Source organism: Tachysurus vachellii, chromosome 22, assembly GCF_030014155.1.
Source record: "Tachysurus vachellii isolate PV-2020 chromosome 22, HZAU_Pvac_v1, whole genome shotgun sequence".
Classification (NCBI taxonomy): domain Eukaryota; kingdom Metazoa; phylum Chordata; class Actinopteri; order Siluriformes; family Bagridae; genus Tachysurus; species Tachysurus vachellii.
The window spans coordinates 6,786,647-6,805,531 of record NC_083481.1 but is presented as its reverse complement, the minus strand read 5'-3'; the positions used below and the strand labels follow the sequence as shown (position 1 = coordinate 6,805,531).

The following is an 18,885-nucleotide window of genomic DNA, read 5'->3' as shown; positions in this document are numbered from 1 at the left end:
AAAGCCTAAATGTGTCTGAAAGATGAAAGGATGTGGTTTGTCAGTGGCTGCCCTTAATGTCTCAATGAGTCTTTTATCATTGTCCCTTATTCTATTTAACACCCTGTCCACCGTGGCGTTAAATCGGCCTCCGTCTTCCGAAAATACTAATACACACTGGATAATTTTAATCACATTTATTCATTTGGCAGATGCTTTATCTTGAGCGACTTATATGTGTTTCCAATTGAAACATAAGCTGGCTTGATATAAGTAGGATTCTCAGCCTGATTTTGATGTCACAGACACAAAAGCACATGGTAAAGGAAAACCTTTGTTCAGGAGTTAAGGTCTTAGAACCCATTAGGTGGTGAGGTCACTGGTAGCGGATTTGGTTCAACTGCAAACAAACACAAACAACATCAATGTTCTGGCAGCGTTCAAAAATTTTCGTTCATGTCTCAGCAGATGCTTATTTAAAACCAGCCACAGGAGATCTGGTCAGCTACACATGGGTTATATCACCACAGATATCCTGCCTATATATTTAAACTAATTCCCTGCCCAAAACATGATTTCATTGTACGTTTATGATGCGTATAAAATGTATTCAAGGCTGTACCACTGGTATTCATTTAAAATATTTGAAGGTCCAGATTAAGCAACTAATATGCCTGAATCATTACATGAGCTATTATTGTAAGGCTAAATATATAAGACAAATCACATACAAATAGTTCTGTTTTGTTCCATAATCAGTGCTTCATGTTACCACTTTTGATGAGAATCTTAGATTATTCCATTCAATTCAATTCAATTCAATTCACTTTATTTGTTTAGCACTTTAAAGAATTTATATTGTCTCAAAGCAGATTTACAGAAGCATAGAAATTAAACTACTTTACTATAGAAGAAGAAGAAGAAGAAGAAGAAGAAGAAGAAGAAGAAAAGTATTAAAGAAGAAGAATAAAAGTATAAATCCATTCTCTGTCCCTTTCTATTTAAGCATTATTTTTTTTGTCATGTTTTCAACAAGCCATGTTGTCACTGGAAGAGTTAAATTCAATTGCTTACAAATGTGATTGGTTAAGACACGTAATTCAGAAGCCATGGTGGGTGCAATAATGTTTAGGAATCTTGGGTTGCTGAACTTCCGTCATTTTATTCATACTTTGGATGCTCTTAGACAAAATTTTTAATTCCATATCGCTTGGCCCTGAACTAACACCCACTGTTCAGTAAATTTGTAGAGACATCCACATAAGATTGTATCATTCATTTGTGCTATGATGGGACTTATATTCTAAGCAAAACTTTTAAAAAAAATGTTTTAAATATGAAGTATATACCATATTTCTTCAGTTTATATTGGCCAGATTCATTTTAGGGTATCCTTCAAATGAGACCTGAAGCAATCAATTTACTGTATTTAAATGTTAGTTTTTTTTTTTTTTCAAATATTCTGTGTATTCATTTTTCCTCTGTTCTGTACGACTAATTCCAATTTTATTTAAGGGGATTTTTGATTTTTTGACTGTTTTTATAACACAAAAAGTCATGAAAAGCATTTCACTACATCCTATTTACATTTACAGCATTTGACAGATGCCCTTATCCAGAGCAGTTGAAGGTTAAGGGCTTTACTCAGGGGCCCAGAGGGGATCTGCTGGGGATTGAACTCACAACCTTCCGATCTACAGTATAGTCTAACACTTTAGCCACTGAACTACCACATCCCCATTGAGCTACTGTATCTCATCATGAAGAATATTGTAGAGTGAGTGACTGACTAACTGTTTGATCTCATGTGTTCATGTGACAGCCTTTAATTCTTTATGAAGTAAAGGAAATTCCTGTCATCATCAATGACATGACCCAACTGTGTGTCTGGGCAGAGCATCGAAAGGACGTCCTTGTGCGTTCTCATTTGTCAGTTGCCAAATCCCTTGTGAATTTTCCAATGTATGCAGAAAATATTGACACAGGCTCCGTGTTGATGGTTTGTACGTTTGTACATACATGTGTATATAATGAGGCTGTGGTGTGCATGTGTGTGTTGTGTACGTGTGTTTTCTAATACACGTGGTTGGATGGTACATTCAAAAAGGCTTGTTGATACACACACAAGGATAAAGGATGAGATTCCAGAGGGAAAAGCAGCAAACACATAGACCCTAACATAACAGGCAAGAAGGCAAAACATTTTTAATACTTCTATTGTAATTATGTCATGATTTTTTTTTTTATCCTAAACCCCCTCCTGCTCCTGTGAGTTTACAGAAAAATAAGCACCCACGATTCTGCAGCGGTCAGCATTTATTTTTAGAACTGAAATGCTTTTTTTAAGTACTTGGCACACCTTCTGCACATCAGCTTTGTTCCCTATTCCATTATGTGCATTGATGTGTGACTAAAAGGGCTGGACTGTTTTGATTAAAACTTCAAACAAAGTGATACACCACTGTGTGTTTATACACGCCACAGGTAAAAGCTGAATTTGTTCTTAAACCGTGTTTTTGCAGATACAAAATTAGGTTATTAATATAATATTTACTACAAACATTTTCACAGCAAACGGTCTTTAAATGGAATTAAATCTGGACTAGAATATCACGTCCCAGTTAACGTCCTGATGGGGTCTGAAAAAGTGACTCGTACGTTGGTGCTGTTTTCTTTAAAGAACACCTCATTTGTTTTGCATAGTAGATGTATGCAGGACTGCAATAATTAGTTAATTAATAAATAGATATAAATTATTATAATTATTGATTATGTTGCAATTTTGCCTTATTTATTAATTAACCAACAACAAGAATGCATATGTCTCGGTTTCTGTGTAGAATATAATACAATAGTCATTTGGAGGCACCTTGTAGCACTAAATATAATACCACTGAGGCAGATTCAGAGAATACGTGGAAACTAAAACAAAAACTTTAAAGGATTGGGGGTTCTATGCCCACTTTTGCCCATTGTTTATGCAGTTTGGATGTTCTCCTCATGCCTTAGGGGTTTCCTCTGAGTATTCAGATTTCCTTCCTAAAGTCCAAAGACATGCACTGTAGGCTGATTGACATATATAGTGTGTAAATGGGTGAGTGAGTGTATGTGCGATTGTAACCATCGATGGGTTGACAACACATTCAGGATGTCCCCCTCCTTGTGCCCCAGGTTCCCCACAACCTTTTGTAGGATAAGTGGTAGGCTACATAAAATGGATGGATGGATGGAGAATACTGCCTTTTAACAACAGAATCATTGTTTATGCTTGAGCTTGGAGAGAAATATACAGTACTACACACTTCATTTCATAACTTTAGTTATAGTGAACTATTTGCAGCCATTTTATAGTTTAACTCTTTTTTTTTTTTTTTTTACCAATACACTGGCGTTTCATTAATTGACTTGTCATCGGACATTTTCAATCAGTATAAACAAATCAATACTTTTATGGCCCTAAATCTGATATTAAATGAGTAATGACACTGTTGGCTTTCAGTGTGAGGCACTATTCCCTCTGTTGGGATAGATTTACTGGAATTTTAATGATTGAAGATAACACCTTCAAGTTTTAGAGGCTTATGAACAAACACTTGGGTTAGTTCAGAGAGCAAAAATGGGTTTGATAATACGGATTGATTCTTTTTTTTTTTTTTTGACTTTTTTATGAATATTTCTATGAATATCTTTTCTATGATTTTTTTTCACTTTTCTATGAATATAGTAGGCTAGGTAGAACAGAAATACTTATAAACCACTAGAAATTCTTAGAAGCTCTGAGTGTCTACTTTCATATAAGCTATTAAACACCAATCTAGTGTCATGCAATGATATTCAACGGACACAGCAAAACAGGTGCATTTTACATTTTTCTGCCTCTGGTTAATTTTAGCCTGTTTATTCTGGGCTTGTAAAGATTATTCATAATAAACATCTGTGTGATTTAGTTCATTTAAGATAAAAAATAATTAGATTTAACAAAAGATGATTAGTCTGATCGGTGTTTTTTTGAATAATTTCCATTTTTGGCTATTAAAATATTCATTTTTGAAACCTTAGCTCTAGTGACTGTCTACATAAGTCATAGGTCAGTTATTAGATTTGCATTGATCGCTGACATGTAAGTACTGCAGTAGAATTGAAACACCACTGTAGCTCGCTTTATTACTCTGAACGTGTACATTTACACATAAAGAAGGCTCGGGTTACACAATGGCACTCTTCATTCAGTTTAATCACTTTGGCCTAAAGAAATATCTCTCTTACATCACATTTCCATCTGTGTAACTCAGTTAAAGGCAGTCCTGAATATCCACTGGTTGGATATTGGTTTTAAATCACTTCAGTCATCTTTAATTATCATCAAGGTAACGTCTGGTATCCATTGAAATACTTCTGTTCCATACAGAGCCATACAATATGGTTAGATTTTACACAGAAATCGATTAAAATGTATTCATCAGGACTGAATGTTCTTTGTAAACTTTTTAGTATTATCCTGCTAATTATGATAACAAAATGAGGAATGGATACCAGACAATGTCCAGTATATGCTGTATGAGGTACAATTTGTAGCCCACTGATACTACAATTAACAATTTAAGTAAATATTAAAGCTATTTTAAACATAGAAAATGTGTCTTTGACACCATGTGCATATTTCAGGGAAATAACAGCTTAATAAAAGCTCCACATTGCTTTAAAACATCATTTCATTTGCCTGTACAAGCCCTCGCTAACTACACACGTGTTTTGTGTTATCTACCATGTCATGATTGTTTCTGTGTTGTACTGTAAGGTTCTTGAAGAAGTTCATCCCACCATGGACCCTTGCTGTGAAGTAATATGTCCTGTCATTGTGACAGAACTGGGAATTTGTTTGTTCTGAGGTCTGGAAGGCAGCAGAGGCCTGTATTTTCTGCTCTGCTGTCACTGTTATAGCATGTCACAGGACTGATTTTGCCAATTTGGATGCTCTGTTGCCTCGCATCGACATTTGCAGCCAACGTGAAATTTCTTGTGTAACAGTTTGATCCTTCAGACAGTTCAGCAGCTGTGGAGAGCAAAGTATAGAACAAATGTGCAGCTGCAGGAGATTTTTTTTAAAACCCTATTAAAACTTTCAAAATGAATTTATTGCAAGTGCACATTCTCCCTGTTTCCACATGTGTTTCTTCAGGGTTCTTTAGTTTATTCCCACCTTTCAGAAGTAAACTGGCTGCTATAAAAAATTGCATCTAGGTGTGAGTGAGAATGTGAATGTGTATGCTGATGGTGCCCTAAATTAGCCTGGTGTACCATTCACTGACTAGAATGAATGAATAAACTGTTGCAAATAACAATGCTTTTTATAAACTTGTCGCAATTAGCTATAGTGTTTTCAGATTTCATGAATTCTCACCCATATTTCATCCATGTTCTGCTTCTTTCCACTACAGAAACATAAAGTGGACCTCTTCTATAAGCTGCGTCACGTGATGAACGAGCTGATCGATCTTCGGCGGCAGATTCTATCTGGTCACCTGACCCAGGATCAGATTCGCGAGGTCAAGCGCCACGTCACCATACGCCTCGACTGGGGCAATGAGTAAGTGTGCATACAGTAAATTTACAGTAAAATGGATGCAGTTCTCTAATCAAATTCAAATTCCTATGCTGATATAATGTGCAATTTCACATTGATATTATATAGGTTAATGACTGAACATTTTATGATTCACCTCCCCTTTTTGTAAGGTTGATTTGCATTTGCTGGAGATCGTTTGCCCTGTTTAACAGTGATCTTAATTAAGTATTGGAGCTTTTTGTGCATTAGTCATGGTGATATGTTGAACATAGCTAATGAAAGAGAAAACAATTTGCTCTGTAGCAAGGAGCCAATTCAGCAGAGTTATTGCCTCACATATCCTGAGCAAACAATGGACGCTTTCTGTTTTATTTAGAGGCCAACTGTGCCAGATATTTGACTTCACTTACCTTCAATCGATTAAAATTTCCAACGTCAAAGAACTGAGAAGAGAGGCTTATAGGACATTTATAATTAAAATAAACTCAATTAAAATAACTTTCAGGCGAATTGACAGCACTTCATTATGCCATTGTAACTTCAAGGAATTCTCAGTGTCCTTTTTATTTGCAATTTTATCCACTATGTCTGTAGAAGTATTGTGCTAAAATACCACTGATAATAATTTCAACATAGCTTTCAGCAAGAACTTAATAGAAAAACTGATTGGAGACCAAAAGGAGAAATGAAGCCTAAAACTAATTGTATATTAAAAGCCACTGAATTTTTAATCGTGGATTTAAAGAACTATTGGATTTTTAGAATTGAAAACCACACTTTTTTAAAAACTGAACTTGAAATTAAAAGTGGTTGATTTTATTGTTTAGCGATTAAAATTTTATCAAAAATTTGAAGTCTTAAAAAAAACAAAAAAAACAATGTTACAATATTGACATTTCAGGATGGAGGTTTTTCAGCAGTCTGGCAAGCTGTATTTTGTTATTTATTAACTTAAAGAAAGAAAAAAGTAACTGGTGAGAAAATGACAAGTAATAATAGGAACTAATTTGTTTCACAATAAAGAAAAAACACTTATTAATTGGAAAATATTCAACTTCATGGTGGTAAACGTAACCTGCAACATCATTAAGTTATCTACACATTTCTTCTCTTAAACTCCAATTGTCATGAAATGTTTTGGATATTGAAGTCAAGTTTGAATAGGTTTTAAATTTTTAAATCAAGAGTAATGTAATTCAATGTCCTGACTGTGCATGAGGTGAAGCTATGGAGCAGGTAAACTTTTGTTTTTAAGATTAACCATCTTGAAATATCTTACAGAGTAGCTTTACATCACTATGGACTGCATCTTTAACAGCCTTGTGTTATTCCTCACGTACTGAAAAAAAAATTGTATTTGTTCTACTTCTCATTAAAAAAAAAACAATGCATGTTTGTTAGTACTGCTGTACTATCAGTATATCAGTATATCCTGAAATTGCCATCAACACTGGCTCTGCACCTTTAATGAGCCAGAAGCTATCAGAAGTCTTGCTTTTTTTCCTCATGCATCATGCAGCTTATATTCTAGCAATATTATATGACAGTCCTTGTGATCATACAGTCAACAAATGTGAGTTAGCAGTGTGCAGGATTAGCTGGAATACTGTAATTGGACTAGCAAGGCCTTTTCAAGGAAAAATACATTAAAAAAAGCTGAATTTGTGACATGTAACACTGTTAACTAACAGCTTGGAGTGGATTATTTTGTACCTTTTTTGTGAAGGAACAATAGAAGTTTTCTTTCTAGCTCAAACTGTAGATTCACACATTTTCACACACCTAATGTAACCCTATAGTTTGTGTACTGGGGCTAATTTATTTATCCCCACATTGCTCAGGGATCCATAACATGTCATCTACAGTAGCTGAGAAAGCACATGTAAACTATAATAGCTGCTGTAATAAACCTGACTAATGGTAATAAACGTTATAAACAAGGCAGATTTTTTTTTTTAATCACTGAGTTTTCAGCATGCCTCGGGAGAAAGTCCAGGGACCAGAAACAAACCGTGTTAAATCAAAGTACACGTTATAAAAATGAACAAAAATACAAGCCTTCTCTTCACTGTGCTTGCTCTAGCTTTGTAAAAAAATAAATAAGTGCTACATGATTATAGACCTCATGAGTAGTGTAGTCTCACACATCCCTGTGTGTTAAAGCCTATGGTTTTTAGAGGTAAGGAGGCAGAAACAAGAGGCTAAAAGTCAATAAAGTGCTGTATTATAAGGAAGACAGTTAGTACACCAGGTTAGCATTGCGTTAGCAGTGAGTAATTCATTCCCAGTAAAGCTCTGGTTCTGTTTTATGGGTATGCATGTTCTTCTCTCTGGTCATGGTGTATAATGGCAGCTTGATTTGTTATAGTAATTAGCAGATCCTATCCATGCATGTATAGACACACTGAAGCTGTGACCCTAGATGTTCACCCTGTTGCTGATCTGCATGCATAAAAGGAATATTATGCTTTTTTCCATCATGGCAAGTATTTACACGGAGGTTTAATTTTCCTCACTGTAAGGTAGTTAATTAGGGCTGATAATGAATTAAAAAGACAGTGAGCATATACGCAGAATAAAGTGACCAACGTAGTCATTTTATTAATGACATAATGTAAATAATTTGTCAAATTATGCAATGTAAATAGCTAATGGAATTGGAAATGCAGTAATAGTTTAATGAAACACTGATTGAATGATTAATTATTGCTAGAGTGCTAATTAGTGCTAAAATTATAAACAGTACAAACCGATAAATATTTAAAAGGTGAAAAGTGTGCTTACTCTTTCTCTTGTCTAGTAGTCTAGTGCAGTGAAGCTTTCTCACATTAAGTTAAGAGTGATAAGTTGATCATGATTGGTCGATTTGAGACCATTCAGTGACCTGGATTTTTTTTTCAAATTATGAAAATACAACTTTTTATTGGTTTACAAAAAAAACACGTAATATCTAAACCAGTGGCTGCATAGTGATTTAACAAGATTATTTTATACTTTTAAAATAATTGTCGTTGACATAGGATAGCTTACTGGAAATTTACCGATGCTTTGTTTTTCTGTCTCATCTTCATAAAGTTTGGTCATTTTTAGACACACTGGACAAAAATTGCTAGCCTTACAGTATCCCTTGTTGTCAGAGAGGGAGATTGATTACTGGTTCCTTTTCTAGTGAAAATTAGGAAAATGCTAATATCCTTCATTCACTGTCAAGCCAGCAAACTTTGCAATGTTTCCAGGTCTTTCACCTACTGTCATTTTAGTTTCTTTCAGTCTGATAATGTCTTCTCTCTCATTCATCCCTAACTGACTTTCCTACAAAACACTGAAGTCCCCTGAAGTCCCAGGACCCATTAATGGACCCAGATTAGCATTCATCAGATTTATAATGGCACACAATTCCTTTTAGTTTTAGGACTTACTGAATAATTCATGGCAGCTACTGAATAATATGTTTTGAAATGAATAAATGAATAAGCTATGGGTTTGAGAAATTAAATAGTAATACACTAGTTATTAGTCCAGACAAATTTCTCAGTGGGTTACAGTTGCGAGCTTAGTGTTTATAAAAAGTGTTTTTTATAAAGCTATTTTTTCCATAATTTAGTACTACTTAGACATCAGACTTCTATAGCAAAGACTAAATCCAAACCATCCCCAAATCATGCTAAAATGTTTTTCACTGCTTTTTGGTTTTTGTATGATAAAAATAAACTTACAAGCCAGCCTGCTCAAATAGAAAAACAGAAAATTTGATTTTCCGTTTTCTTTTAATCACAAGACCAATAAAAATACACATTACAATTACAATTACAGTGACAAAACAGGTTAGTTCCTGTCCTACAGTTCATCCTTGTTACAACACAAAGCCCTCTGTTCTGGAGATTTCTCATGTTGGTGAATTAAATGGAGCTGCTTTACTTCTGAAAGCACTGATACAAACGTGTCAATGTGTCACTGGAGACTCCTTCCTAAAAATTGCTAAGTACATGACTTCTGGCAATAAAAAAATGTATCAAACATTTTTTGTGGATTGTCTGCTATTAAAGTCCCTGTTTAAGTTGTTACTATAGAAACAATATTATGTTAGTGCCACCATATAAGTATACACTGTGTGCACAATTATTAGGCAAGTGATTATTTTGACCATATCATCATTTTATCCATAATTTCTAACTCCAAGCTGTATAAACTTGAATGCTTATTGGATTTAATGCATATCAGGTGATGTGTATTTGTGTAATGAGGGAGGGTGTGGCCTAAGGAGATCAACACCCTATATCAAGGTGTGCATAATTATTAGGCAGATTCTTCTCCTCAGGAAAAATGGGCGAAAAAAGAGATTTAACTGACACTGAAAAGTCAAAAATTGTAAAAATTCTTTCAGAGGGATGCAGCACTCTTGAAATATCTAAAATTTTGGGGCGTGATCACAGAACTATCAAACGTTTTGTTGCAAATAGTCAACAGGGTTGCAAGAAACGTGTCGAGAAGAAAAGACGCCCAGTCAAAAGAACCCATTATCCTCCAGTGCTGCCATATTCCACAACTGCAACCTACTTGGAGTGTCAAGAAGTACAGTATGAGGTGTTCAGTTCTCAGAGACATGGCCAAGGTAAGAAAGGCTGAAACCCGACCACCTCTGAACAAGACACATAAGTTGAAACGTCAAGAATGGGCCAAGAAATATCTGAAGACAGATTTTTCAAAGGTTTTGTGGACTGATTAGATGAGAGTGACTCTTGATGGACCAGATGGATTCGCCCGTGGTTGGATCACTAACGGACACAGAGCTCCACTCAGATGGCAGCAAGGTGGAGGTGGGGTACTGGTATGGGCAGTATTATTAAAGTTGAGCTAGTTGGACCTTTTCGGGTTGAAAATGGACTCAAAATCAACTCTCAGACCTACTACCAATTTTTAGAAGACACTTTCTTCAAGCAGTGGTACAGGAAAAAGTCTGCATCTTTCAAGACTAAAGATTTTTATGCAAGACAACGCTCCATCACATGCATCAAAGTACTCCACTGCGTGGCTGGCCAGTAAAGGCCTTAAAGATGAAAAACTAATGACATGGCCCCCTTCTTCACCTGACTTAAACCCTATTGAGAGCTTTTGGGCCCTTCTTAAGCAGGAAATTTACAGTGAAGGTAAACAGTACACCTCTCTGAACAGTGTCTGGGAGGCTGTGGTTGCGGCTGCACAAAAAGTTGATTCTGACCAGCTCAAGAAACTGACTGACTTATTTAGTTGCATAATAATTCTGCACACTAATAGTTGCCTAATAACAGTGTACATATATATATATATATATATATATATATATATATATATATATATATATATATATATATATGTATTGTCTTAAGAAAGCCAAAACTTCACTTTTACAAATTAAATGTTCAGGTTTGAGTGTTTGTTAACATTTTGGATTGACCAAGAGCACTGTAGTAACAAAAGTAATCCTCAAAACTACAACTTGCCTAATAATTGTGCACAGTGTACAGTAAACTCTACTGTCAGAGCTGCTGTTCTAAAAAAAATTATCAACACATTCAAACTGTGAGAATAGAAAAGGCAACTGTGCTGTTGTGTAAATACGTATAAACATGTCGAGTTAACACAGGTGAAAGCCTGGCATTACCTGTAGAAGCTGCTATAATTTTCTTGTAATTGGGTGTGTTACATAATGCGATGTCACACACTTTTGAGTCAGAGCTGAAGATGATATTACTGTATATTCTGCCTCTTGTAATTTTTCACAGTTAAAATTAATTGTTTAATAATCAGTTATGCTTAATATTTGTCCTGCAGGGATACACTCTTAAATATTACTTAATAAAGTCATAATTCTATAACATACAGTAATGGTACAGTGGAGTAAAATAGAGTAGAACAAAAGAATAAAAATATCCGTATAAATAACTCTCCATGTTATTTACAGACTGAGCTTTCTGTACAGATTAACTGCTAACGGTACATATTTCGGTACATATTATATGTGTCCGCAGGTTTAAAAACTGCACGTTAGACATGTTACACAGGTCCTGTATTGTGTGAATAAAAAATTTACAGCAGACATCATTAAAGTTATACAAGAATTCAAGCGATTTGTTGTGTGATATGGACTGTATGTTTGAGTATTCAAAATCAGTAGATATGTAAAATATACATTGTGTAATGTTTGAGGATATTGAAGTTATTGTTTCTTTTATTGAGAGATTAATTGAAGGAACTGATCACTTTTAAGACCAAGACGATCTCTCCTGAAGGAGGTGAACTTCTCCATACTTGGCGTCAAGCACCCAGTGTGTGTTTATCATCATTTTGCTTTTGAATAGTTCAAATAGTGACTCCAAACCACTGTCATAACTAAAAGTTATAGCATTAATTCATTACTTTAATAATTCAAATATTAAAACCTTTATTCCTAGTATCAAAATATTCACATAAAAAAATCCCAAAGTACTTATACACGCAACACAACAACATCACTGTATCCAAAATATCTGTTACACTGTTGTCACAGAATGATTCACCGAATCATTTATTTTAATGTTAGGAACTGACTAATATGCTGTAGACGTTTTTAAGGGCTAAAAAAGTCAGATGCCAAAACCAATACTCTCATCCTGTGGAAGTCGACATGTGTCAACAACTGTGTCAGCAATTATGAAGGCCATTTTATCCTTCAAGGTTGTTCAGTAATGCACTTTCAGACACTACACTGTCAGCAGAATATTGCTAGGAGATCCAGTGCTGGCTATTCTAACAGATAATTGAGTAAATAGGATAAAATGGAAAGGAGTCAGTGGCATTTACTGAGCTGACATTTATTCAGAAGCCTGAAGGACAAAAGTGGAAGCTCTTCAAAAGCAGGTTACAGTAAACTGGTTTGAAACGAGCACCTGCGCATAGGAAAATAATTAGGGATGGAAATATTCACTGGTATTTTCTCTGTCATGGGTCATTTCAAACAAAATTACTGTCAGTCCAATGCTAACTATACAACCATATCACACAAATAGTACATTTACATTTTTTTTTACATTTACAGCATTTGGCAGACGCCCTTATCCAGAGCAACTTACATTATCTCATTTTTATACAACTGAGCAATTGAGGGTTAAGGGCCTTGCTCAGGGGCCCAACAGTGGCAGCTTGGTGGACCTGGGACCGAACTCACAACCTTCCGATTGGTAGTCCAACACCTTAACCACTAGGCTACCGCATGCCGCCAAATAGTGGCATAATTGCAAAATAGTAATTATAAAAATAGAAATAAATGAATATTAGGTCACAGCATAAGGTTTGAAGTATGAAAACTAAATACAAATTCATACAGTAAATTACATACAGACATTTGTAAATGCCTTCGTAGACACATAGTTAAAGACTGTGCTACTGTTTGTTGGAATACATTTAGAATACAGTATGTCTTTATTATTCATATACCTTTACTCCTACTGCATGACCACTTTAATGTTTAAGTTTCACAAAAACATTTTGTCACTTTGCATCACAATGCCACGGAATTCTTATTTCAGTCTATCTAGGAATTCCTTTTTTTGTTGAGGGAAACTTTCATTTTAAGAATTACAAGCTCTGAATTCCTCCTTTAAACTACTAAACAGGAAGGCATATTTGTAATATATAACCATCTATGACAGCTGTTTTTATGTTCAATGGATGTGAAATAAAGAGGGTTTGACTTAAAGCATGTTATAATTATGTCACACGACACGTCTGGACCAAGTCCGCAGAACGTGTGATAATTTAAAAAAAAAAAAGAAAAAATGCAAGCTCTTCTGAATGTTGTGGTTTCCTTGATTTTGCGTTTATTTTTTAATTTTAAAATCACAGAATCCTGGATGGACTGTCATAAGATTTGGCAAAAGGTATGGTATGACTGCAGTACGGTATGTCTAATAGCAATGAGTATCCATGTGCGTTTTGAACGGGTGACAGAAGGACATGGGGATTTACAGGAGTGCTTTTAATATAATCAGACAAGTACAAGGCATGTTTCTTTGCATTTCTTTTTCTTTTACATGGTTAACAAATTCTGCCTGTTAATCACACATCTTCACACAGCTTAATGACTTATGTACACTTTCACTTTGTACAGGCTCATCAACTGCACGATATGTATTACGTAAACCAACACTTGTGCATAAGTGCTACTGCAAGCCCTGTTTTTCGGAGAGATGCAGTTTTACTAAATATTGTGTCTACATTTACATGTCGTGCTGTCTAGTGTCAATATGCCCTCATTTCCCTGCAATCATAATCATGTATTTTTGAGAACCTTGAAGTGGTAAATGAGAAGCTTTCGTCTGGCTCATCACCCCGTTTAGTAATAACATCTAGGTAATCAGCCTTTTCACACATTCATTATTTTCCTCAAGTTAATTAGCGTTTTTTCATAGTTTGATCTGTATTTGTATGTTTGGCATCATTTGACAGATTGGAAAAGGCAAGAGAAAGGAAAAAAACTCAGGAAGCACAAAACATTTCAATAGTAATAGCAATAAAAATTACAGCAACTATTATAGTTATTATTATTATTATTATTATTATTATTATTATTATTAGTAGTAGTAGTAGTAGTAGTAGTAGTAGTAGTAGTATAGGCTTTAGCAGGTTCACAGAAGAACAAAAAGTCCACACATGAACATACAAATGGACAACAAACACCATTTTCTTAGGAACTAATACCTCAGTTTGACATCAAACGTGAAGATCTTATGATTAGTTCACCAAAGTAGGTATTACATATTATGCAAATTAGCATAATTGACCTACAGTTTGCTCTGCTAATTTGTTTCAGCAGAGAATCTCCCAAACGCAAACTGTAGCTTAATTGCTCGGACCCCTATTAATAATTGTCACTATTTAAAATGTCCTCATGACTTGCATGCCATCTAACTTAGAAATGGTGTTACACACACCTGTTACTGTATTATAACACAACAACAGTTGCACATAGTGCACATACAGCATAGCGTTTAGTTGCTCTTTAGAATGAATACAGAGAAATCAGTGGAAAGTAAGAATGTGATGATATTCCAGTGTCCCTTTTTACGTGAAATAGAATTATATTTATATCTATATAGGTAAAGGTATGACAGCTTCTAGACATGCAGGAACAACCTATAAATTATGCTACCAAGCTTTTGTTTAATAAAGTTTGATATATTGTGTAGCCGGTGTACTGAGATATGTTGTCACAATGTACAATGTGTGGACAGATGGTTGGTGGGTAAGACCAGCATTACAGTATTTGGCACGTGTTAAAGCCACCACAACAGGTGTCAAAAGTAACGTGTTAGATTTTAGTCATTCACGCTAGCTATTTTTAACTTGACTCTTTGATCTATATACAATTTCTTTATTCCTGACCCTACTCCCTTACCACCAACCAAATTTTTTTAATCTGCATTCCTTTAACAGACACTTAGGTCTGGATCTCGTACCGAGGAAGGACTTTGAAATGGTGGATGCAGACAAGATTAGTGTCTCTGACCTCTACAAAATGGTAAGTGATCCCTATTATAACTTTCCAATACTTGTGAATAATCATCATCAGTGCTAAAGACATTTTAGCATATTAGTGTGTATGGTAAATGAAGTGCTAATTATGTAAAATGTGTTGCTTCAGGACTCTGAATAAAACCCATGAAGAAATTTGTTCAGTTTTCTGAAACCCAATGTGTAGTTTTCAGTCAGGTTTGACTTTGTTTAATAACCTGTTTAACATGTGTTATGGTCTGAATAAGGTATTAGTTGATGCCATTATTATGCAATTATTAGTGATGATTATTGGCTTTATCAGAGCCACAGGTCTTGTTTTAATAATGCTAACAACATATTTTGGGGGCACGGTGGCTTAGTGGTTAGCATGTTCGCCTCACACCTCCAGGGTCGGGGTTCGATTCCCGCCTCCACCTTGTGTGTGTGGAGTTTGCATGTTCTCCCCGTGCCTTGGGGGTTTCCTCCGGGTACTCTGGTTTCCTCCCCCGGTCCAAAGACATGCATGGTAGGTTGATTGGCATCTCTGGAAAATTGTCCCTAGTGTGTGATTGCATGAGTGAATGAGAGTGTGTGTGTGTGTGCCCTGCGATGGGTTGGCACTCCGTCCAGGGTATATCCTGCCTTGATGCCCGATGACGCCTGAGATAGGCACAGGCTCCCCGTGACCCGAGGTAGTTCGGATAAGCGGTAGAAAATGAATGAATGAATGAACAACATATTTTAATAGTAGCTTAAAGCTGCATTAATTTGTTAAATAAGTAGAAAAGTGGACCATGGGGAAAATAAAACACTTAATAATAAGGAAGTCCTGAGCTGCTCTGTGATATTTTTTAAATGTATAAATTAAAATTGTTATACCCAACATCCAGCTCTTTATTATAATCTGACAGCTACCATTAGGGATAGTGAAAGCTTGCATAAGTAGTTGCTTGGACATCTCAACATGTTTTCTAGGATGATTTTTGAGAGGCAGATAAATATTTTGATCCCAATGTTAAAATATGCTAAAAAAAATCCAAGGACTCTCACCTGGGTTTGATTCCCAGGCAGGGAGCCAACCCAACCAGTGAGGGGTTATCTTTCAGTGTCAGTCTTAAACCCGAATAAAATGGAAGGGTTGGAAGGGAGGGAAACATCCGTAAAACCTGTGCCAAAACAAAATATATACGGACCGGATGGTCTGCTGTGGCAAACCCGAACAGAGAGCAGCCAAAGGACAACAACAACATTATCAAATTATCATAATCTAAGTGGGTGATGCTAAATGGCCCATGTTGCTCTTCAGTTCACACTAAGCCAAGGAATCAGTGGGAACCAATATTGGATTGTCAGCTTGATTCTGAGTTAATAGTTAATATGGAAAATACAGATCTACAACAGTGCCACCATTAGGCTGATAAGTCTCATCTTTCTTGACTGTAATACCTAGGGCAGGGGTGGCCAACCAGTCAGAGACCAAGAGCCACATTTTTTACTGTGTTACCGCAAAGAGCCACATCATACACATGCAGGGCTCTCAAGTTTTCTCTCAAGACTCTCAAGTGACATCTCCAACCCCCCAGCGGACAACCTCTCCCCCCCCCCCCAAACTTTTTAACCAAATACAAAGCATTTGTTCAATTTGTTGAATACCCTCACTAATGAATGTGTTTTTTTTGAATTGTTAAATCTTACCCATATACAATAGTGCTATTTTCTGATTGGCTATTGTGTAGCCTCTTTTTTGATTGGCTGATAAGTGTCAGGCTCGACTAAGAACTCCAGGGAAGACGCGTTTGATTCCTGCCCGGTTCCATAGAGACAGCGGTGCAGACAGATACATTTTGGGCGCTGCGGCATATTAAATATATGATAAATAGTTAAAAAGTTTTTATGCGTGAGAAATACGATGTGTGGCTGGAGAACGTGACAAAAGACCGAAATGCGTGACTGTCCCTCTCAATGCGTGACACTTGACAGCCCTGCACAAGGGCACACATGAACATCACCTTTTTTCCTGCCATTTTGAGAGCGAACTTGACACAAATTGTTTACTCAAATGATCTTGCTCCTACTGGGAAACTTTGAGGTATTTTCATCCTGCTCACATGCGCGTTTACCATATTGAACTCAAGCGAAGCAAACACGCATATTAAAAAGACGCAAATACAAACTTCGGTATGAACGTAAGAGCCACATGAAACCCGGCAAAGAGCCGCGGGTTGGCCACCCCTGACCTAGGGGTAGGGTTGGGAACCCGAGAACCGGTTCTTATTCAGAACCGCTTCTGTTTTTTAACAGGAACCGGAAGCGCGCGAAATTTTTTAGTTTCGGTTCCAAACGCGGTTCCGATGAGATGACGGGCAAAGTGCTGTGAGCGGTCACTTTAAATAGCCATGTCTTACCTCATGAATATTAATTGTTTTACAGTCACGCAACCAAATTAACGCAGCTTACCACAGAAATCAGTCACTCGCGCTGCTGTGCTGAGGTACGCTTTGTGTTAAACATGTCTAAAAAAAAGTCTAAAGTGTGGATTAATTTCCAAAGCTACGACAAGGAAGCAAATCTACCCCATCATAAAAAAAAACACAAAAAAAAAAACACATTTTCCAAAAATAAATGTTGTAGTACAACTATCAGAACATCAGTGATGTGTGATCTGAATTTGGTGACAGTACAGTGTATTACAGTAAAGCTATTGATTTTTTTTATATTATGAAAAATCATAAAAAATAAACAAAAACACATTTATCCCAAATAAGTGTTGAAGTACAACACTCAGGACATCAGTGATGTGTGATCTGAGTTTGGTGACAGTACAGTGTATTACAGTAAAGCCAACTTTACTTAAGTCCCTCTGAGAGGGTTTTCTCCACAGCTGGAGATACAATAAGCCAGGAAAGGTCTCGTCTTCTCCCAGAGAAAGCAGACGTTAATTTTTCTTCAGAAAAATTGCTAACTGTTTTGCTAAGTTGTAATTCTGAATGTTAAATTTGATGTTGGATTTATTTAAATTGATATGAATTGAAATGCTCTGTTTAAAATATTTATTAAGTGATTAATAAACACAAATGGAATTGTTTAAGTATTGTGCATTATTTTTCACATTTCTTTTATTATGGAATCGGAATCAGAACCGGGAATCGTAAGGCAGAACTGGAACTGGAATCGGAACCGGAAAATTCCTTTTGATACCCAACCCTACCTAGGGGTTTGTTCTGCATTGCCTGTTTCAATAAAAAAAAATTAAATAAAATAATCAATAAAGATTCCATGGTTTCCAAGCAGGTCATAGCAAGCAGTTTAAACCCTAATAAATGTTAGCACTCCATGCTACAACTCTATGCCTAAATAATATTAACACTTGTTCACTTACAGTTAATGGAGGGACATTGTCTTTGGTCCAGAGAACAGAATTATGGGCTTGCTTATAGAAGGAAGTTAAATGTGATGCAGAACATTGTCTAACACTGCCATTGGGCATACAGTATGTGTACAACTACACTGTATTTGTGTTTGTGTGTTTGTGCATGATTTGAGATTTTATAATTGGATTTTATAATTTGCAATTTTAGTCCTAGACATTTTTCTTGTTTAGTCAGCCTCCATTTCGCATTTTTAATGTATAGTATCTAAAAGCACGTTATTAAAAATGCTGTCGGTATCGGATGGTTTGGCACCAAGCACCTTATCAACACTGATAGATTGAAAAAAGAAAACGTTTTAGCCGCAGATTTAACTGTGTGAATCCTAAAGGCCCATAAATTCTCAAAACCAACAGGCATTAATTAAGCTTTCACATGTTTACAAATCAACCAGCTTATTAA

At 35.8% G+C, this 18,885-nt stretch overlaps 1 protein-coding gene across 5 annotated transcripts in view; it reads left to right on the top strand.

The window, feature by feature from the left end:
• The window catches only part of dock3 (dedicator of cytokinesis 3), a 223,631-nt gene that overhangs the window by 112,556 nt on the left and 92,190 nt on the right, over positions 1 to 18,885 (top strand). For all 5 annotated transcript variants that reach the window (XM_060858528.1, XM_060858527.1, XM_060858529.1 and 2 more), the window contains 2 exons: positions 5,418 to 5,566; positions 14,996 to 15,080. In XM_060858528.1, coding sequence (XP_060714511.1) covers positions 5,418 to 5,566; positions 14,996 to 15,080 — 234 coding nt within the window. The remainder of the gene's footprint in view (positions 1 to 5,417; positions 5,567 to 14,995; positions 15,081 to 18,885) is intronic.